This window comes from Sapajus apella, unplaced genomic scaffold, assembly GCF_009761245.1.
Source record: "Sapajus apella isolate SASKATOON/1434 unplaced genomic scaffold, GSC_monkey_1.0 scaffold6, whole genome shotgun sequence".
NCBI classification, from domain to species: domain Eukaryota; kingdom Metazoa; phylum Chordata; class Mammalia; order Primates; family Cebidae; genus Sapajus; species Sapajus apella.
In genome coordinates this window covers 70,971,189-70,994,247 of record NW_022436946.1, presented here as the reverse complement: position 1 = coordinate 70,994,247, position 23,059 = coordinate 70,971,189, and the positions used below count along the sequence as shown (strand labels likewise).

General features: G+C 37.4%; 1 protein-coding gene and 1 long non-coding RNA gene across 2 annotated transcripts; both read left to right on the top strand.

Moving 5' to 3' along the window:
* The first annotated feature begins 3,357 nt into the window (after positions 1 to 3,357).
* On the top strand, positions 3,358 to 13,055 carry LOC116549703. Its single transcript, XR_004268017.1, has 3 exons — positions 3,358 to 3,372; positions 8,286 to 8,290; positions 12,980 to 13,055. It is a non-coding gene; the product is annotated as an uncharacterized LOC116549703 (long non-coding RNA).
* Positions 13,056 to 16,346: 3,291 nt separating this feature from the next.
* On the top strand, positions 16,347 to 20,242 carry MEI4 (meiotic double-stranded break formation protein 4). The gene is made up of 3 exons (XM_032274476.1): positions 16,347 to 16,350; positions 19,532 to 20,067; positions 20,195 to 20,242. The coding sequence occupies exons 1-3, from the start codon at positions 16,347 to 16,349 to the stop codon at positions 20,240 to 20,242; spliced, it is 588 nt and encodes a 195-aa protein (XP_032130367.1).
* Positions 20,243 to 23,059: the final 2,817 nt, after the last annotated feature.

Below are 23,059 nucleotides of genomic sequence, written 5' to 3'. Positions count from 1 at the left end.
AGTCCATGGTGTATATGTACCACATTTTCTTTATCTAGTTTATCATTGAGGGCCATTTATATTGATTCCATGTCTTTGCTCCTGTGATGAAATTATACAGCAAACTCCATGACCCAAGTTTACTTATGTAACAAAGCTGCACTTGAACTTAAAAGTTAAAAAGTAAAGCAAATAACAACATAGTCTATAACATGTCAGTTCTTTTTAATATACTCTGATATTTGATTCTGAATTATTTTTATTATTTCTTTATAATATAAACATTTGAAACAATGAATACTCTCTAATTTGGGAAGTTTCCCATAAATTTCACACACTGTAATATCATTTTGTTCTTTCTTCAACAATTTATGATTGTCACTGTGAAAAACATTTCCACAAGTTTAATTTCAAAGATATAATTGGCTTTTTATTTACAATTCATAAACTAGGTAGCATCTAGTCTGCAAAATTAGAAGGAGCTTCAGTGAATTTTAAAAAATCATGTGTTAATTAAGATCACGTTTTAAACAGTGAATGGTTTTACATGATCTAGGAGCTGATTGCATTCAAGGCCCTCTCTGTTGTACACCCAGAATCTTTTTTCAGCCCCACATCTCTATCTCTGCATTACCTCTTCTCCAGCTCTCCTTTCTCCGCACCATTACTTGTGCCGCTGCCTGTGTGCCCTTATCTGTGCTTCTTCCTGGTATGAAAGACTGCCCCCCCCCCAAATGCTCCTTGATCTCTCAACACTCATACAATATCAAATCTTTTTGGTTCTTCCCTAGTTTGAACTAATTTGTCTGTGACCCTCTAGCATATCACCAGACCTCTATTTAACAGAAATGCCTTTTTGCCGTATAGTAGAGTCAGTTGTTGCCCTGTGTTTTCTGAGTTTTCTGATGGTAGGAAGCCACCCTTTATTTATCATTTGAGTCTTTTTAGCCTTTTGTCAGTGCCCTTCCATTGTAACACCCAATATAGATTTGATGAATTAAACAGAATGCAGTGTGAGTTGTGTGAAATCATTTATTCTGGTAATGCAGAACCTATTTAGTTTGGTTTATTCTCTTCTGAAAAAAAATGTGTGTTAATTTTAATTCTTAATGGTAAGAGATTATTCTGCTTTTTTGGTCAAGTGTATTTAATTTCCTAGACCACTGATTTTATAATGAGTGATGGATGGATGAACCATAATACTAAAGCTGTGATGTTTTACTAGTTTTTAACTAGTTATAAAAACTGTAAAACCCCTGAGAATGGACTTTATTTTTATGACCAACACAATAGTAAAAATCAGTGAAAATGTGTTCTGCTTGAATTAGGTATCTACAGAAAATGGACTTTGAGCTCTCCATTTTACTAATCACTAGAATATATTAGGTTGGTGCCAAAGTAATTGTGATTTTACTGTTTTAATCATATTGGGCAATGTAATGATTGACTAGTCAGCTTTCTTTGGCTGTGCTTCTTTTTTAGAATTAGGCATATTTTTGTTTTTTCTTCCTATGCTAGAGAACAGAGTCTGCAGAATCAAGCATACGGCTTTTGGCCATATTCCTAATGTGCTTACAGAATTGTCATTTGGGCTTTATTAGCGGATAGACTATACTTAAAAAGAGTGTTAGCTATGGAATCACATGCATCTCCAAACTTCAGTGTGTAAATAATTCTTGTCTTCATAACAAGCCTATAATTAGTTCATATACTTATGGTATGTGATGAGTTACTATGTCATCCTTCAAATATTTCATTTAATGATGAAATTAAAGGCATTTAATTTCTAGGTTGAAAATTGACCAGTTACAGGTTTTTTTTTTTTTTTTTTTTTTTTTCTGGGTTGTCTGGGGTTATATATTTTCAAACACTTGTAAGTTTTTAAGAGAAGAATAATTTATGTGATTCCTTTTTACAGTGACATAATCCTTTTTACCTCTGAGCTTTTATAATACTTTTTAAAAAGAATATTGCTATAAGATTCATTTAGTAGAAACTGCTGAGCATCCACTTTGTGCCTGGCACCATGTTAAGTACTTGCAATACACTGGGAGAACAGATATGGTACTTCCTCTTTGGAGTTTAGAGTCAAAGGAAGAAAACAGATAGTTAACATATATTAACAGGTTTCATGGGAACCAATTACAGGGGAATCAGATCTGATATAGAATATCAGAGACAGCCTTCTTGAGGAGAAGCATTTAAAATAAAATCTGAAGATTGAATAATATTCAGGATAGCTGAGTTTTGAAAGGTGAGAAAGTATTCTGGATTAAAGAATACCACAAGATTTGGAAGTGCATATGGTTAGAGGAGTTGTTCTCAAACTTCACTGCACATTAGAATTACCTGTGTGCTTGAAAAAATGCAGTTTTTATTGTAGTATTTTCAGCAGATGAGTGACACAATTAGATTTGCAATTGAAAAGACCACTCACTGGACTCCATCCTGAGACAAATTTGCCAGGGGCGAGACTGAATGTGTAGAGACCGGTTAGGAATTCAAGAGACTGGGCATGGTGGCTCATGCCTGTAATCCCAGCACTTTGGGAGGCTGAAGTGGGTGGATCAAGAGATCTGGAGATCGAGACCATCCTGGCCAACATGGTGAAACTCCATCTCTACAAAAATACAAAAAAAAAAAAAAAAAAAAAAAATTCATTGCCCTGGCATTGGCAAGAAAAGGGAGTAACTTGGGCAAGGGTAGAATTCAGTTGGAATGGTAAACAATGGTGAGAATAAAAGTTGGCAAAATGTAACTAGAAAAGGTGAATTAGTAGGATAATTTTGAGAAAGGGAGGTTCATATAAACCAAGTGAAGAGAATTTTATTTTATTTTATTTTATTTTACTTTAAGTTCTGGAACAGAAAACCAAACACTGCATGTTCTCACTCATAAGTGGAAGTTGAACAATGAGAATATTTTCAGAATGAGGAAATAGATGAGATGTCAAGCAAGGTAGAAACTGATGACTGTCCATCAAAGTGACCAGGAGGTCACTTGCTTACTCACATCTTTGTTGAAAGAAGTAGCATATATATGGAAGATCTAAACACCTGAGACTATCAATGAGTTTCATAGAATATTAATGGAAAGAAAACTGTGGACATATGGTTAGGAATTTTCAGAGAAGAGACAGCAGGTAAACAAGGAAACATAGAGCATCAATAAGAAGGGGTTTATACAACCAGGAAGGGAAGAACATCCTGAGGTTTGGATTTAGTATGTCCAGGGCAGAAAATATGATTGTTCTTATGACGTTTGCCCTAAGACATTAAACAGAGGGGAGACATTAAAGGACTGTGTAATACAATTGATGTAAAATCTACAGCAGCTGTGTATGGGTTGTAGGAGAGATGAACTAAAGCAGAAAAGTCTAGTAGGAGAAGATGGGTGTATTCTAAGCATGATGAGAAGAGAATGGACTAGGATGCCAGCAAGGGTAAAGGTTTCAGTGTGGTGCATTTTGTAACAGAAGAAAATTATGCGGCTTATTTAATAACTGACTAGCTGTAGGAAAGAATAAAAATTAGTGCTCAAAAGGGATTCAAGATTTTGAAACTAGTGCTTTAAAGAAAAAAACTTCATCCAACAATGATGTATGTATATGCTATTGAATTACTTTGTTGTTTATAAGGACTAAAAGTACTCTTGGGAGGGAAAGGTGACGTGTTTAATGAGCCAAAAATTATAATTATTTTGGTACCTGCAATTTCCATTGTTAGACTTCTTTTGGGGTGATACCTCCACATAAAAGGGAGAGGGTCTCTCAGATGTGAGTGGTGATTTTGGGCCCTCCAGGGTTAGTGAAGGTCAGAGCAGAGTCCGCCTACTTGGATGAACAGAATTTATGGGGACTCCCTGTCCCCTGGGGGAACAGCAGGTAAATACATCAAGACCTTGAAAAGCGCTAATAGGATGACTGTTGCATATTATGGCCTATATTATAATCTTAAGCATTTGGGGGAAACACTATCAATAATCATCACATATGAAGATTAAAGGGGATTTTATGAATGTTTTATGTATTCTAGGACTAATGGGATTATTTCTTTGGAGATGGCTAAGTTATTTGAAGATATATGTTTAGCAGTTCCCATGGGCAGTCTGCACTATTGATGCCAAAATAAATAAGAAGAAGGTGTTGGTAGATAGTATTGCCCACCACGATTATATTTTAAGTAATGCAAGCAAAATATAGTAATTACTGTAATTTTCTGAAGTTTGTGCTTTCTTGTCTTATAGAAAGCAATTTCATTGGTATCTGTGATTGTCAGTAAAGTTTTAGAAAATACCTGATTCTGGTTTTTCACTGTGAACTTTCTGATAGCTTTTAAACAAAGCCTGCATTTCCTGGATGGGTTTTGATGTGTCAGATGTAAAAAAAAAAACAATTAAATTTTGAAACCATAATCCGTAAACCATAATCCTATATAAGGCCAGCTTTAAAAAATTTTCTGGTCACAGTAAGGCCTTATCCCTAGAGAAGCAGCTCAGACTTGCAGCATCCTCACCGAAGTTTCCTGATTGAGATATCTGTCTCTTTTATCTCAACAGATGTACATTAGTTAGAGAAAAATATGCTTGGCTCCCTATTGGACAAATCAATGGCCACATACAGGCAGAGCCTGTAATTTTAAGATTTATAAGTTGTGTAGTACCTAGTAAAATGAATGTGATTCAGAGAGTGGAAGTGAAAGATGGAAGAATTGGAAGGTGAATTAAAATTGCAGACTTGTTGTACTTGTTCAGGCATGATATAGTAAACATTCAATTTAGGGAGATATTTATTGGTTGGATGATTATATAGGTAACTGAAAGTTAAAAAATATTTTTCAATACAATGATGAGGCTGTTCTAAAATAGCCAAAATAATTAATAGGTACTTAAGTGTATGATACTGGCCCAGTTCTAAAGATTGGAAAAGAAGAAAGCGTCTGCTTGTTACTCATTAGGAACTTATGGTGTGGTTAGAAAGGTATGCTCTCCTAAAGTAGTCACGTGTAGAGATAGTACACATGATGCATATAATTTTGTCTTGAATTAGATTCATGTTCATTTGTTCATTGGTTAATTGATTCATTTCTTTATTCAACCAAAACTCTTCGTTTCTGCAAGTTTACCAGGAACAAGACAAAAGTGATATGATTTATATTTACATGGAGGATATATACTTTAAAAAGTAAACTCATAAGCAAGAAAACTGGGTTTTAAAAGGTGTTAATAAAATAAGCCAGGTTGAAGTCATGGAGTACCTGGAGATAGAGCAGGGCTACTAATTTAGACTGGATCATCAGGAAGCCCTTATTCAGAAGGGAATGTTTGAGTTGACTTCTGAAGGAGTGGAGCCATCCAAGTTGGCCTGAGGCAGAAAGTTCATTGAGCAGGAACGGGCCAATGTGGCTGTGGAGCACAGAGTAAGGAATATAGGGTGAGTGATGAGGCCAAAGAGGGGGCGGAGGCAAGGCTTGTTCCAGGGGGTAGGACATTAATGAGGAGCTTTAAACTTCTTGCTCTGGCTGCTGTATGGAGAATGGGATGGCACTGAGAGTGGATATAATAGGACTGTGCCCATAAGGGTAGTGATAATGGATTAGCATAAGGTGGGATGGGACTGTTAGAACATATAAGGCTCTACTTTTGCAAAACAGAAAATAAGTGAAGAGAAGCCCTGAAAAGAGAGCAGAGCTCCAGCTGAACTTTGAAAGATTAAAAAGAAATTAACATGGACTCCGAGAGAGGAAGTAGGAAGACATTCTGGGAGTCACAAAGGTGAGAGTGAAAATGGCAGAAATGGGACATATCCCAATTCTCTGCTAAAGAATAGTAGTATAAACACAGCCCATTTATGTCTAGTGTTCCCTTATTGGAATGCTAAGCAGGTGGGAGTTAGGTATATCCTACTGCTCGAGGTCATTGCCAAGGTCTTCAAGATTCAAAAAGTTGCGACCTCAGGCATAAAAATGGGTTAATATAAGATAATGTGTCTCACACTGAAATCATCTAGGAGCGTTAAAAGATAGTAGTATCTGTATTTTACACCCAGAGATTCTGATGTATTTGGCATAGGGTGTGGGCTAGTATTGGTGTTTTCAAAAAAAAAAAAAAAAAAAAAACCCTAAGTCACTCCAATGTGCAGGCAAGAATGAAAACCAGAGATGTAAGATCTCTCATTATAATGACTTAGCGGCCTCGAATCCAGCAATAAACAGGTAATGCAGACTGAGTGCATGAGTTTGGGAGTAGAGCAAAGAGATACTTCAGGGACTTCTTCAATTATTTACCCCATTTTTATTCAGCATTTATAGGGTACAAACAATGTAGAGAACATACAGTTGTGATAATTCCTGAATATTTACTTAAAAGACAGTTTTCTGAAACCTTCCCTAGGAAACTCTGAATGCCTATGCTTAGAAATAATTAATTTTAGTATTTTTCTTCTTACGATAATGTAAGTTAAGGAAACATTGCATTGGGTATAAGATCTCAGTGCATCTGATTTTCAGTAAAGAGAGTGAGGTAGACACATGGTAGAAACAAATATCAACCTGAGTTGCCTATCAAGGGAGGCTCAGGGGACCAACTTAGCTTAAAGGTAACATCCCAGAAAGGTAGATATGAGCAATTGGAACTCTGTGGCCCAAAGCTGAGGTCAAAGAAGGGTCTTGGTGGGAAACAAAATCAGGCAAATTCTCTAGGAGAAAGGCTTGTTCAAGGAGAGATACGAGTTTTGCGAGATTTCAAGAGGAAAGGTAATTGGGGCTAGATTGTGGAGAGAGCTGTGTGGTTTGGCATGCACAGTGTATGAGGGGCACTGAGTTGGGTGTATTGCTGACTTAAGTAATTTTATTGTTTGTACCAATTCCTCATGGTAGCATTCATGCATTGATGAATGGAAATTATGCAGGTGGAATCATTGTTTCGCTTTGTAGCAGATTGTTTCATCATGGCTTTGGCCTTATTCAGTAGGGCTGTGTGTGATATTGACATCACAATATTAAGTGTTTGCCTTCTCTCATCTTGACACTTCCTGTTTGTTAGGAAATGGAATTAGGACTATGCTTTTTACTTTTTACTATACTGCAAGTTTTTGACCATTAATGGAATCCAAAGAGAGATGGTTCCTCTTATCAGTTCCTAGTGTTTCTCTACTAACTCTTTTCTTTCAGAGCAATTATTTTGGTCATTTATTCAGTCCCTTTTAATTCAGTGTTTGTAAGGTACAAAACTGTAGAAAATACAGAAAGATAAAGTTTAAGTCCTGCCCATAGCATCACACATTCTAGTGAGAGGAAGACCACGTCATTAATTAAACCCAATGAGACTGGGTAATCCAAAGAAAGATACTAGTGTTCAGAGGAGAGAGAGAAAGTAATTATTTTGTCTTAGAGAACAGGATTTTTAAAAGTCTTTTTGAAGGAAGTTGCTTAGAGAGCTGTGGGTACGAGGCTATTTAAGCAAGTGGGAACAATGTAAAGTATAGATAGAGGAATATACTGGCAAAAGGTGTAATTTGACTGTGGTAAACAGAGCATAAAGAGGTGTTCTAGAAAATAAGATGGCAAACTAGGTTAGAGCCTATTAAGAAAAGGTGTGACAGCCAGTGGAAAACATGCCACATTCTGTAGGCAGTGAGTGGACTTTTAAGGATTTTTCAGCAGGAAAATAAAGGGGAAACAACATTTGTTGAGTATGTGCTATGAATGTCTAAGACAGTATACTTTCCATAAGTGATTTCTTTAGGTTATCTGAAGGATAAGGTTATTTAGGAGGAGTAATTAGGCATCACTGTTTATAATTGTTTGGGAGAGGGAAGAGATTGGAAACACAGATATCACTGGTACAGCTCAGGTTTTACATGTAATTACTTTGGCATGAAAATAAAACAGGTGCTGCTATTTTTAGTTGTTGAGAAATATTGAGCTCTTACTCAACAATAAAGGCTCTGGGATGTAGCAATAAATCAGAGAGTCCAGGACACTTAAGGAGTGCACATTCCTAAGGGCATGGACAGAATATACCATTAGCAAATGATCAGAAAGTGGTAGTAATATTTAGAGAATTAAAACTGGATGATGTGATAGAGATTAGGTGACCAGAGAGACCTTTCTGAAGAAGGGACATTGAAAGAGATGCTTGAATGACAGCCAGGAATAAGTCTTGAGACTACTGGGGTGGGAGTGAGGAGAGGATCCCAGGCAGAGGGAAGGATTAATGCAAAGGCCCCAAATGGGAACAAGGAAAGAAGGAGGAGATAGGGTCAATATCATCTGTCAGTGGAATGTATATGGGTGTCAAGGAATAAGTCAAGGTTGACTCTCAGGCTTCAAACCCTGGAGACTGGAGGGTAGTAGCGGTACTAGCAGGAAGTTTGTACCAAGTGTAAGTGGAAATGGTGATTTTTTTTTTTTTGAACAAATGAGGTTTCAGGTCATAGTGAGACCTGAAAGTCAAGTCATAGTGAGATAGAAGCAAGCAAGGAAACCTGGTGACTTGAACTTGAGAGAGGTGTCAGGATTAGGAATACAGATAACAGTTAAGAGAGTCATTTGCCTAAAGAAATTATTTGAGACAGTGGGAAAATGGGGACATCCACAAAGCTGGAATGAGGGCTAGTACCAAAAGCATAGCAAGGAGAAAGGTTTGTGTTGGAGAGCTAAAGGATGGTTTAGAGAGAAAGGACAACCAGGAAAGTAGAGAGTTGAACACCTAAAGGCAAGGGGAATTGTATGGTCAAATAGTTTTGTGCCCAGCTGACCCACAAACATGCTGTGTTGTTTTTTTGAAGCTCAGGCAGTGAAGACAATTCAGCTAAAACAAACCATCTCATTAGTTTATAATTTTATGCATTTGAGCGTGCTATCTCTTTTGGTATATTCAAAGTTGGAAGAATGATGCAAATTGCTAGAATGGAATAAATGAACTGATTTTTATTTGGCTCTTCTCTCTTTTAGTCTAGCTAGTACTGTATCTATTTTAGCAGTATTTTCTTTATCCAGCCTGTCATTGATGGGCAACTGGGGTGGTTCCAAGTCTTTGCTATTGTGAGTAGTGCTGCAATTACATAGGTGTGCATGTGTCTTTATAGTAGAATGATTTATAATCCTTTGGGTGTATACCCAGTAATGGGACTGCTGGGTCAAATGGTATTTCTGGTTCTAGATCCTTAAGGAATTGCCACACTGTCTTCCACAATGATTGAACTAATTTATATTCCCACCAACGGTGTAAAAGTGTTCCTGTTTCTCCACATCCTCTCCAGCAACTGTTGTTTCCTGACTTTTTAATAATCACTATTCTAACTGGTATGCAATGGTATCTCATTATGGTTTTGATTTGGATTTCTCTAATGACCAGTGATAATAAGCTTTTTTCTCATATGTTTGTTTACTTTTCCTGACTTTTTAATGATTGCCTTTCTAACTGGAGTGAGATGGTATTGCATTGTGGTTTTGCTTTGCATTTCTCTAATGACCAGTGATAATACGCTTTTTTTCATATGTTTGTTGGCTGCATAAATGTATTCTTTTGATAATTATCTGTTCATATCATTTGCCCACTTTTTGATGGGGTTGTTTTTTTCTTGTAAATGTAAGTTCCTCGTAGACTCTGGATGTTAGACCTTTGTCAGATTGATAGATTGCAAAAATTTTCTCCCATTCTGTAGATTGTTCATAATGATGATAGTGTCTTTTGCTGTGCAGAAGCTCTTTAGTTCAATTAGATCCTGTTTGTCAATTTTGGTTTTTGTTGCAGTTGCTTTTGGTGTTTTGGTCATGAAGTGTTCACCCATGCCTATGTCCTGAATTGTATTGCCTAGGTTTTCTTCTAGGGTTTTATGGTTTTGGGTTTTAAGTCTTTTATTGATATTGATCTAATTTTTTTGTGTAAGGTGTAAGGAAGAGGTCCAGTTTCAGGTTTCTGCATATGGCTAGTCAGTTTTCTCAGCACCATTTATTAAATATGGAAGCCTTTCCCAATTGCTTGTTGGAAGATATACACTATGGTATACTGTGCAGCCATAAAATAGAATGACTTCATGTTCTTTGTAGGGACATGGATAAAACTGGAAGCCATCATTCTTAGCAAACTAACACAGGAACAGAAAACCAAATACTGTGTGTTCTCACTTATAAGTGGAAATTGAACAATGAGAACACATGGACACAGGAAGGGGAACATCACACACTGGGGCCTGTGAGGGGGTAGAGGGCAAGGGGAGGAAGAGCATTAGGACAAATACTTAATGCATGCTTGAAACCTAGATGATGGTTTGAGAGGTACAGCAAACCACCATGGCACATGTATACTTATGTGACAAACCTGCATGTTCTGCACATCTATCCAAGAACTTAAAATTTAAAAAAATTTTTTTCAAAATACCGACTCCTGGATTTATTTATCTTTTGAATTTTTTTTTGTCTCAGTCTCTATTAGTTCAGCTTTGATTTTGGTTATTTCTTGTCTTCTGCTAGCTTTGGGATTGGTTTGCTGTTGGTTCTCTAATTCTGCTAGTTGCGATGTTAGGTTATTAAACTGAGATCTTTCTAACTTTTTGATGTTGATGTTTAGTGCTATAATTTTCCCTCCTAACACTGCCTTAGCTGTTTCCCAGAGATCCTGGTATGTTGTATCTTTGTTCTCATTAGTATTAAAGAATTTTTTGATTTCTACCTTAATCACACTATTTACCCCAGAGTCATTCAGGAGCAGGTTATTCAGTTTTCAAGTAATTGTATGGTTTTGAGTTTTTTTCTTATTCTTAAATTCTACTTTAATTGCACTGTGGTCTGAGAGAGTGGCTGTTATGATTTCAGTTCTTTTGCATTTGCCAAGGAGTGTTTTATGTTTGATTATGTGATCGATTTTAGAGTATATGCCATGTAGTGATGAAAAGAATGTATATTCTGTTGTGTTTGGGTAGAGAGTTCTATAGATGTCTATCAGATCAATTTGATCCAGTGCTTAGTTTGGGTCCTCCATATCTTTGTTAATTTTTGCTTTAATGATCTGTGTAATACTATCAGTGAGGTGTTGAAGTCTCCCAGTGTTATTGCAGTTGAAGCCTTTTGTCACGATTTCTCAAAAATGCTTTGCAATGTGCTGAAATATATCCTTCTAGAGGCAGAAGTCAATTTCTTTAAGCTGAAACCCTGTCATATCAAATTATGAATTATGAAATATTTTAAAATAGCATTTCCTGTTTGACCACCAGGTGGCATAAACATTACTTTCAAATTGTCCAATTTAAAGCATCTGTACATGTGAGTGATTATTATTAATGCTGGGAAATCATAGATGGTACTAACAAATTATGTATGCCTGTGATGTTATTTCAGTGCATTTGAAGATATTTTATTTGATTTCAACCTTTGTTTATGTGTATATCCATACACATATATACCTGTTTATATATAATATTGAACATGTATATGTTGAAAAAATAGATATATATGTGTATTCAGACTACCAATTATGTAGGAGACAAGGCATCAAACAACAGTAATACCCACCAAATAAACTCTGTGTCTGCCATTAAGAACCTCCTCTTTACAATAGGGAGTCACTAATTCCCTTAAAACAGATTAATGAGTATAGTAATAGAATTATGTGCAAGTAGGTACAGGACAGCATAGACAGGGGAGATATATTCTGTGCCTGGAGAGAGCAGGGATGGTTTCACAGAAAATTTGAAGCAGGGTTTGAAAAATCATTACATCTCTAGATTATGGTATAAGAACATACCAGATGGGAAAAAAATGATGTAAATAGTTACGTTGATTAGTTTGGCGTGTTTTGGTGAACTGTAAGGAGTTTAAAGTTGCTTGCATGTAAATAAGGATGAGAGTAGAGGTAAGGTTGGAGAAGAAGGAAGGGGCCACACAGTGAAAGGCTTTGTTGGCAAAACTGAGGGACATGGAAGATTGTGTTTTGTAAGGTATGGGTAGCCTCTGGGAGATTTTAAGGACAGAATTTCTATTATCAAAGTGGTATTTTAGCAGGGTGACTCTGAGATTGGTCTAGAGTGTGGCCTAGAGGAGGACAGAACCAGAAGCCAGTAATCAGCTAGGTGAGGTAATTGTGTTAATCAGTTCAAGAAATCATAATAGTATGGATTAAAGTGGTGGAAGGGACTAGGGAAGGACAGATTCAGATATATATGTTATGACAGTTAATTTTATGTGTCCACTTGATGGGTCATGGAGTATCCAGATACTTGATCAAACATCATTCTGTGTGTTTGAAAACGTGTTTTTGGATAAGACTATTTGAACTGGTAGACTGAGTAAAGCAGATTACTTCCCAGATGTAGGCTGGCCTCATCCAACAAGTTGAAACCCTGAGTAGAAAAGAAAAAGTTAACCCTTCCATAAGTAAGGGGGAGCTCCTCTTGCTTGAATGCCTTGAGCTGGGACATGGGTTTTATCCTGCTTTCACACTCAAACTGCAACATCGGCTCTTAGGTCTTAAGTCTGCTGGTTTTTGGACTAGAAGTGGTACTCTGGGCCTCCAGCTTGCTCACTACAGATCTTGGTACTTCTCAGCCTCTACAATTGCTTCAGCCAATTGTTCAAGTCAGTTTCTTAACGTATATGGCATTTGCTTGTGTGTGTGTGTGTGTGTGTGTGTGTGTGTGTGTGTGTGGTGTGTGTGTGTGAATATATATATTTCAGTTTCTCTGAAAATCCGTAATACACGCGTAGAAGTTATAATCAGCGTAACATAGTGCTTTCATTGTATGTGGAGGGTAGAAGAGAGAAAGGAGCCAAGGATGGTTTTTTACTCTGGGCCTGTTGGTAGGAGGGATCACAATATTCGCTGAAATGTACAACTTGAAGGGCAAACATAAATTGTATGTTTTTATGTGCAATGCATGAAGATGATTTGTTCAGTTCTATAAAGTTTATGGGCTTGTAGAGAGTTCAGAAAAAATTACCCTTGTGACATTTGGTTCTATGAGTGTTTTTCACACTGTTATAAAGAACTGCCTGAGGCTGAGTATGGTGGCTCACACCTGTAATCCCAGCATTATGGGAGTCCAAGGCAAATGAGATCACATGATGTCAGGAATTCGAACTCCTGGTGAAACTTCATCTTTACTAAAAATATAAAAATGAGTTGGGCATGGTGGCACACACCTGCAATCCCAGCTATTAGGGAGGTTGAGGCAGGAGAAACACTTGAACCCAGCAGGCAGAAGTTGTAGTGAGCCGAGATTGTGCCACTGCACACTTCAGCCTGGGAGACAGAGTAAGACTGAAGATTCCATCTCAGAAACAAAGGACTGCCTGGAGACTGGGTAATTTATAAAGAAAAGAAGTTTAATTGACTCATAGTTCCACATGTCTAGGGAGCCCTCAGGAAACCCACCATCATGGCAGAAAGGGATGTAGGCTTGTCTTACATGGCAGCAGGTGAGAGAGCAAAGGGGGATGTGCCTCTTATAAAACCATCAGATCTCAAGAGAACTCACTACCATGAGAACAGCTTGGAGGAAACCACCCCTATGATCCAATCACCTCCTACCAGGTCCCTCCCTTGACACATGGAGATTACAGTTCAAGATGAGATTTGGGTGGGACACAGAGCCAATCCATATTATTCCACCCCGGTCCCTCTCAAATCTCATAGCCTTCTCACATTTCAAAATACAATCATGCCCTTCTAACAGCCCCCAGAGTCTTAACCCATTTCAGCATTAACTCAAAAGTTCGTAGTCCAGTGTCTCATCTGAGAGAAGGCAAATTCCTTTCACTTATGAACCTGTAAAATCAAAAGCAGGTTAGTTACTTCCAAGATACAATGGGGGTACAGGCATTGGGTAAATGTTCTTGTTCCAAATGGGAGAAATTGGCCAAATCAAAGGGGGCTACAAGCCCCATGCAAGTCCACAATGCAGTGGGGCAGTCAAATCCTGAACCTCTGAGATGGTCTCCTTTGACTCCATGTCTTGCATCTGCTGATGCAAGGGGTGCCATGGCCTTCGGCAGCTCCTTCATGGGCTGGCATTGAGTGCCTATGGCTTTTCCAGGCACACAGTGGAAGCCCTTGGTGGATCTACTATTCTGAGGTCTGGACAACAGTAGCCTTTTTCTCTCAGCTCCACTAGGCATTGCCCCAGTGGGGACTCTGTGCTTTGGCTCCAACCCCACATTTCCCTTCTGCATTGCCATAGCAGTGGTTCTCCATGAGGGCTGTGCCCCTGTAGCTGACTTCTGCCTGGACATCCAGGCATTTCTGTATATCCTCTAAAATGTAGGCAGTGGTTTCCAAACCTTAATTCTTGATCCGTGCACTCCCAGGCTCAATGCCATATGAAAGCTGCTTGGGGCTTGCTCCCTCTGAAGCAAGAGCCCAAGCTTTACCTTGGCCTCTTTCAGCCACAACTGGAGCTACAGTGGCTGGGATGTAGGGCACCAAGTCCCTAGGCTTCACAGAGCAGGCATGTGGTCCTGGGCCCAACCCAAGAAGCCATTTTATCCTATTAGGCCTGGGGACCTGGATGGGAGGTTCTGCCTTTATGGTCTCTGACATCCCTGGAGACATTTCCCTATTGTCATGAAAATTAACATTGGACTCCTGATCATTTATGCAAATTTTTGCAGTTGGCTTGAATTTCTCCCAAGACAATAGGTTTTTCTTTTCTAAGACATGGTCAGGCTGCAAATTTTCTTAACTTTTATGCTCTGTCACCTCTTGAATGCTTTGCTGCTTAGAAATTTCTTCCTCTGGATTCCCTAAATCACCTCTCTGAAGTTCAAAGTTCCACAGATCTCTAGGGCAGGGGCAAAGTGCCGCCAGTCTCTTTGTTAAAGCATAGCAAGGGTGACTTTTACTCCATTTCCCAATAAATTCCTCATCTCCACCTGAGACCACTTCAGCCTGGACTTTACTGTCCACACCACTATCAGCATTTTGGTCAAAATCATTTAACAGGTCTTAAGGAAGATCCAAACTTTCCAACATCTTCCTGTCTTCTTCTGAGCTCTTAAAACATTTTCAGTCTCTGCCTGTTACCCAGTTCCAAAGTTGCTTCCAGATTTTCAGGTTATCTTTATAGCAGTGCCCCACTCTCTGCAGTACCAATTTCCTGTATTAGTTAGTTTTCACACTGCTATAAAGAACTTCCCAAGACTGGGTAATTTACAAAGAAAGGAGGTTCAATTTACTAACATTTCCACATGGCTGGGGAGGCCTCAGGGAACCCACAATCATGGTGGAAGGAGAAGCAGGCATGTGTTACATGCAGCAGGTGAGGGGGAGAGAGAGAGAGAGAGAAAACAACATGGGGGTAATCACCCCAATGATCCAATCACCTCCCACCAGGTACCTCCCTTGATACCTGGGAATTACACTTTAGATGAGATTTAAGTGCGGACACAGAACCAAAGCATATCAATAGGTATAATTTTATGGGTGAGGAAGGGAATGTAGAAATAAGTAGGAAAAGGGATCAAGAATTCATGTGACTGGCCACAGTGGGTGTCACCTGTAATTTCAGCTACTGGGGAGACTGAAGTGGAAGGATCCCTTTAGGGCAAGAATCTGGATTTGAGATGAGCCTGGGCAACAAATGAGACAACATGTTATAAAAAAACAAAAACAAACTGCTGATGTGAATGTGAATAATTTTGAGGGCAGCTCAAAATACACAGATTTACTGTTGATCTTGGTGTGGGTATTTCTAGGGCATGATGTATGACAGGTGGATCCCATCTCTATTTTGTTGAGTATACTTGACATCCACTCTAAAATGGTAAATGGGATCAAGGTGAACCTTAAAAACGGAAATAAAATGGAAGGGTTAAGCGTTCAGCAAAATGAAATAGAAAGTCTATAGGATCCAGTGTGTAAGAGGGACTTAGAATGTCGTAGATGGACTCTTTAGGTTTTGTTTATTATAACTTTTTTTTTTCCTAAGATGAAGTCTTGCTCTGTCACCCAGGCTGGAGTGCAGTGGCGTGATAACTGTTCACTGCAACCTCCACCTCCCATGTTCAAGCAATTCTCCTGCCTCAGCCTCTCAAGTTGCTGGAATTACAGGTGCATGCCACCACACCTGGCTAATTTTTGTATTTTTAGTAGAGACGAGGTTTCACCATGTTGGCCAGGCTGGTCTTGAACTCCTGACCTCGTGATCTGCTCATCTGGACTTTAACACTGGAAGCCATATTGTGTAAAATCCCACATAGTCCTGTGTGGTGGTGTTAAAGCATTCCTTTAGAGCACTGAAAGGAGATTCTTCTTTGTTTTTCCATATTAGCATTTCTAACATATGCTCTGATGACATTTTTCTGATGGTATAGAAATAACGTAGCCAGTAAGAATGGTGGTGAATTTTGTGTATTACTGTCCCCATAGCGTACATGGGTAGAAATACTCCTCAAATTTGTACTTGTCCTGCCTGAAGGGGATGAGATGGAGTGCATGTGGCTTGCCAAAAGGCATGGCAGTGAGGAGTAAAGAGAAAAACTAGCAATTGCCTTTTTGCTTCCCAATTTATCCATTGAAGTATTCATTTTGTGAGTTTTTCTTAAAATCATTACACATGAAGTTAAGCTTACTTTTATGGAAATTTGTGTAAGTTAATGCAATTGTTCTTTTCTTTTTTTGAACCATTTTAACTTCCATGAAAGAAAAATATAATTTTCTTGATTACTGTAGTCTATATTTCCCTTTATTTATGTGAAGAATGAAGTTGACGTGTTGAGAAGTCATTTTTAGTGTCTATTCACTTAAAATAATCAGTCTATCTGGCTTAGTATAGAAATGATAGATCATTGTTCTTGTTACTCCTACTTTTTGAACTTTCTGCATTATCATTGTAAGCATGGCATATAGAAGTTGTAGTGATAATTAGCAAGCATTTATCTGCACATTTTTAATGGTTATGATAGATACTTGTTAAATGAATGAACTCTAAGTTAAAGCTCAATCCTCCAATTCTACTTCATCAGCTTCTGATTTTTCTGAAGGACCAGAGCAACAAATCAGATTTATGAATATATGGTGGATAATGTGGAAGGTGTCACATTTACCATTATTCTTGTGCACTGTTCAGCTACTGTCCCCCTTTCTCAAACTTTAAGAAAATATGACTGTAGGGTGAAATCTCCTTTAACTTCCTACATGCCAGTAATAGTTCTGTACAATCCTAAACTTTCTTATCCTCTTTCCTTCAGCCTTAAATAAAAGTGTTTACTTTGGCTTTACAGATCCCAGCCCATCTACTGGGGTCCTTGACTCAGTCTCTTATCCAGGGCCATGTCTCACCTGCCATTCTTTTTCACTCATTATCTCCAACCTTTGCTTATCTGCTTTTAAAAAATATATATTTGCTTGTTTCACTCAATTTGTCATGTTACATTTGTCTGCAGTTGCTATCCATTTTATGCTTTTCTGATCTAAGTTCTCAGAAGTGTTTTTCACTTACTTTCTCTGCTGACTTCCAGTCTTCACTGACTTTCTTCTCATCTACTCTTTAGTCTTTTGCAATAAGTTCTCTGCCTGCCACCCTGTCCAGTTGGCCAAAACTGCTCTGGATAAAGCTGCTATGGATGAGGTAACTGGTGTTTTTTTGTTTGTTTGTTTTAACTAGCAATTCCAACAGATATTTTTTCAACTCATTGTTTCGGTGGACCTTTTTGCTTCATATATGTAACTCTTCCTGAAACTATTTCCTTGACTTGTATGACACAGTCATCTTCTCTTGTACCTTTTAAATTGTTCCTTCGCTGTTTTCTTAATGACTGTTATGCCTCTGTCTAGCCTTCAAATATTGATCCCATTCAGGGTCCTTTTTCTGATCCTCTGTTTACTCACTGCCCGTATTCTCTGAGTGATTGTAACCATTCTGCCACCTACACACGGATGACTCCTAAAATACATTTTCAGTCTAGACTTTCTACCCAGTCTTAGGCTTATGTGACCAACATCTAGAGGATCATCTGTGACTGGATTTTCTCCAGCTGCTTCAGAATTTACATGACTAAACCTGTACTTTTTATAGTCTCCCCCAAGCCAGTTCTTCTATCATTTTACTATTTCAGTTGGTAGCACAATAATCTACCTAGTAATCTAAGTCAGAACCATGGGATGCATTTATTCCTACTTCCACTTCATTGCTTATATTCAGTCAGTAAGCCGATCTCCAGATTATATGTTGATATTTTGTGTTTATTTTCCCAGTAAATCCTTTTCTTTCTCTTCCACTGCAGCTGCTTAATTCATTCCACTCTTCACCCGATGTTGGGACTTACAGAGGTGCTTTTCAGTTAATCTCTCAATGTTTTTCTATGTTCTCCTCAAATAAGCCCTTTCTATAACCAACAGAGTGATGAAATTAAAATAAGATCCTTTCATTTTTCTGCATTACAAATTTCAGTGCCTCATTCCTGTTCCCATTGCTGACAGCCATATTTCTCATACTTAGTTTCATGGATATGTGTGTGTGCTTTAGAATATTCAATGAGAAGTTTTCAATTTGGTTTGTGCATTTTACTGGTAATCATTTTAAAAACAACCACCACTTTGTTTGTGTTTATGATGGCATGTCTGTCAAAGAGTGACCTAAAGTTATTAGACTTAGCTCTAAATGCACTGTTTTTCAGTCAAGATGAGGACATTCTAGAGGTTATAGAGATAATTTCATGGATCTATACCATATATACACACATATGTACATACACATGTGTATATATATACACACACATATATGTGATATACATATACAGAGATATGTAGATATTATCTGTATATATTTATATTTGTATATCAGATATGTGTGTATGTGCATACATTTTCCAAAGGGTTCTTACACTATAGAAGTTGGAAATTCACTCTACACTTTACAGGATTAATTGTAACGTTCTTAGTATGTCTTATATTATCTTTAATGATCTGGCCTCTACGTTATTTATCTTAAGTCTCTTACCTTATGCTTTCTGTGGGAATGACTCAGATTACTTGTGGGTCCTCACATACACAAATGCCATTATTTTTCCTGTTGTATTGTGCTGTTACACTTATCCCTTAGGTGTATGGAATTCTCTTGCCGTCTCTCTTCTCCTAACTTTAGCTTTGAACTGCTACTTTATAAGTAGTTCCATCATGACCTCTTCCAGGATATACTAATCTAACAAGGTGGGCTGTTCAATGGTCCTCCTGATTTTATAGTTCCCTAAACAAATCTCTATGTCTGGGTATACCCTACTGCTTTGTAGTTACCTATTGGATTCACTACCAGACTGTGATCTCCTTCAGGTGTTGTGGCTTTCTCCTTTGCGACTTTTAAGCTTGGCATTATAATTGAGTGAAAGATAATGACCTGAAAATACATGAATGAATCACCTTTGCTTTGTACCCATCTCATTCTACAGTCTATACAATTTCTTTTACAGTTTTTTCTTTACTCAGTTTTTACACTACTGCTTGTTAAATGTTTAATGCGTATTTACTTTGTTTCTTATTTTAAGGTAAACATCAATGGCTGGTTTTACATGAAGAAATTTTAGTTGCATGAAGATAATCCTTCCATTCCTTTCTTTTTCAGGAAACCTGTCTTACCAGTTGGAGGCTCAGGAACCTAAGAGTTCTGAAAGTACATTAACTTCGATGGAAGATTCTGGGTGTGATTTGTCAAGTGAGCAGAGAACTGAACCTTCAAACCTGTCCCAGCACTTTGTGGAAAGCTGTACCTCTACTCACTTTCCACAACTTCCTCTTGTGAAAAAACCTTGTGCTATCCTAAAAAATCCTTTGTCTTCTCACATGCAATTCTTGCAATATCTACTTGAACTGAAGAATTTGACAGAATCAGGTAGTCTTAAAAGAGACTTAACCCGCTTTGAAAAAGACTATTCCACAGTCTCTGATTCTGTTTTTCAGTTGCTGGATGGCCTGATCACTTTTTACCATAATCCCAAACTTCCTTTTTCAAGATTTTGGACAGAAGCTGTTGGTACTTTAGCTAGCCTGATCAGTGACAATAACTTATCTAATCATATTCTTAAAGAGTGTTCAAAGAAGTTGGAAGAATTTGAGAAAACTCTGCTACGTGCTATTTTAGGAAACAATCATACAAATCGGGTAAGTAATAAAGCCCTCTTTTATTCATAAAGATGCTAGAAATTTAAACATCCCTTTGGGTAATGTCTGTTGTTGTGCCTTAGCCTTGCGGCTCAAAGAGTCCCTTATTGGATCTTCTTTTTTGCAGCTGTCCGCAGCTCTTGTTTGTCATGATGTCTCCACCTCTGGCTTCTAATTGCTACAGAATAGTTTTCTGAAAAGATGCCTTTGCTTCAATCTTGTTCTTCTCTACTTTTAATTACTTTCTCTGCTTTATTATCAGCACCCTTGGATTCTTTTTTTCTTATGTTTTCCCTTGTCTGTTTCTACTTCCTGTTGTTCAAAAAGTCGCAAAACTTTTGAGAATAGCCACTAAAAAACCCAAACTTCTATGAGTGTTAAATTCCTCATGATGGATTGTCTGTACTGTATTGAATTTACTCTTTTTCTGACATTGACTAGCAGATGTCTTGAGGTTGAAGAATATTTTTCTCTTCTTTTGGTCTTTCCCTTATAAGTGGCAAATGCCCCATGGACACTGAAGATGTGGGTGAATTGGCTAAGGAGCCCATTATATAAAGCTTTATTATATTTTTCTTCTTACTTATTTAACATAACATGGGTTAGAAAGGGATAACATGGGTTAGAAAGATGTACTCAGGGATTTTTTTTTTTAACAAGTGACATTGAGATAACCTGAAATTGTTTCATTGTTTGGCCCTTGAGACATGGTAGAGAGTTTCTCTTTCATATTATTTCTGCCATCTTTGCTGTCTGATCCTTTTCTGTGGAACTGCAAATGGCTTCACATTTTAATCCTCTTTAATTGACTACCAAAAATATAATAGAGAAAACTAAAATGTCTGTCTAACTTATTTGCTGTATTTTACTGTAGGAAGAAGGTTATTGGACCTTGTTTGTTTGGATACATCATTGTTAAATATTTGCCTCAGTGTTATGATCCAACATTTAGTGTTTTTGTACAGTGGGGCTTCATCTGAGTTTTCAAAATTTTGATAAAATTTGCACTGATAAACCAATTTGTTGCATGGACAGCTGTTCTTTCCTTCTCTATTAAGGTATGATTTGATCAATATTTTAGAAAATTTTATGATTAAGCTTTTGGCATTTGTGAAAGATATTGAATTTTCTGTCTAGAAAATGGAAATCTTTTTCTTTTTGACATGATCAATCAGGAATTAAATATCAGATTTGCCATAGTTGCATCTGGGGTATAAAATCCATTTCTAAGCCATCAAAATATCTTAAATACTTAATATTCCTTAAACTTCTTAATATATTTTTGCTTTCTTTTTAAAAACTACTTTAAGCAGTCTTTATGTAACTTGGAACCTTGAAGATGCTGACATTTATATTCCACGTCAGAGTTCCTGGATGATGAAAATATTTTTCCAGTCTAGTCTTTCCTTCATATATGTATTGGAGGTTTTTATGACTTACACCTACAACAGAATAGCCTTGGGAATTGAAGGAGGAGAATGTGTAGAATAAACTACACATAAACTTGTGAATGAAAGTCCTCTTTACTCCTTCTTCCACCTTCCTCAAGCAGATGGAAGGGGTCTTGGAGGTATAAGCTGTGCTGCCTAGGGTTGGTGGAGGGGGTGACAGAAGCACTTTCTTAGTTGCCTCAGCTGGTATCTCACTAGGTTTCATGCACTCCAAGTTCCCTGGCTCCGAGCCCAGCACAGCACCAGGACTTGTGCAGGAATTGCAATCCTTGTGGTCGAGGTTACTTTTAATGTTTATTTAGAACCCCAGAATAATTTAGCCCATGGTGGCAGGGCTTGCCAAAACTCAGGTTCCAACTACAGCAGTTACCCCTGCAAGAAAGCCATTCATTCACTTGTTCTTCAACTGTAGACCAATTGTTCAGCAATGGCTGACACAATGGCAAGTGACATAGGAAATACATACTTCATCTATAGAACCATCTATACTATCACAAGTTTGAAATGAAAGCTCTAGTTTTCATTTCTTGTAGAGCCTTCCTGGTTGTGGTATCAAGATAATCCTGACTTCATAAAATGTGTTTGGAGGTGGTTCCTTTTTTATTTTCAGGAAGAGTTTAATAAAGATTGGTCTTATTTCCTCTTTGAGTATTTGGTAGGATTCACCTGTGTAGTCATCAGATCATTGGTTGGGAGACTTTTGATTACTGACTCAGTCCCCTGATTTGTTACTGGTCTGTTGTGGCTTTTTGTTTCTTCCTGACTAAGGTTAGGTAAGTTGTATGTATTTAGGAATTTACCCATTTCTTATAAGCCATCCAGATTGTTGGCATGTAATTGTTCAAAACAATTCCCTTATGACCCATTTTATGTCTCAGGCATCCATTATAATGTCTCCTTTTTGACTTCTGATTTTTTTTGTCTTCTTTTTCTTTTCTTACTCTAGCTAAGGGTTTTTAAGTTATTTTATATTTTTAAAAAGCAAACTCTTAGATTTTTAAATTTTTAAACTGTTTCCTTATTCACAATTTTTTGCTCTAATGTTTATTATTCTCTTTTTTTCTCTGCTTATTTTGGGCTTAGTTTATTGTTTGTAGTGAACTTTAATACCTCAATTACAATAATGGATGGAAGATCCAGACAGAAAAATCAATAAAGAAACAGCTGACTTGAACAACACTGTAGAGTAGATGGGTTTAACTGACATATATGGAACTTTCCACTCAGCAGCAGAAGAATATACATTTTTTCTCAAGTGCATACAGAATATTCTCTAGGATAAATCAAAGTTTAGGTCACAAACAAGTCTTAACCATCTTAGAAAGTCAAAATATTTCTAGATGTTTCTGACCACAATATAATGAGATAAGAATTCAACAACAATAAGTAAAATGGTAAAATTTACAAGAATGTAGAAACTAAACAGTATAATTTTGAACAAACTTTGGTCAAAGAATAAATCAAAGGGAAATTCAAAGTATCTCAAGACAAAAATGAGAACATAATTTACCAAAACCCATGGGATGCAGCAAAAATAGTAA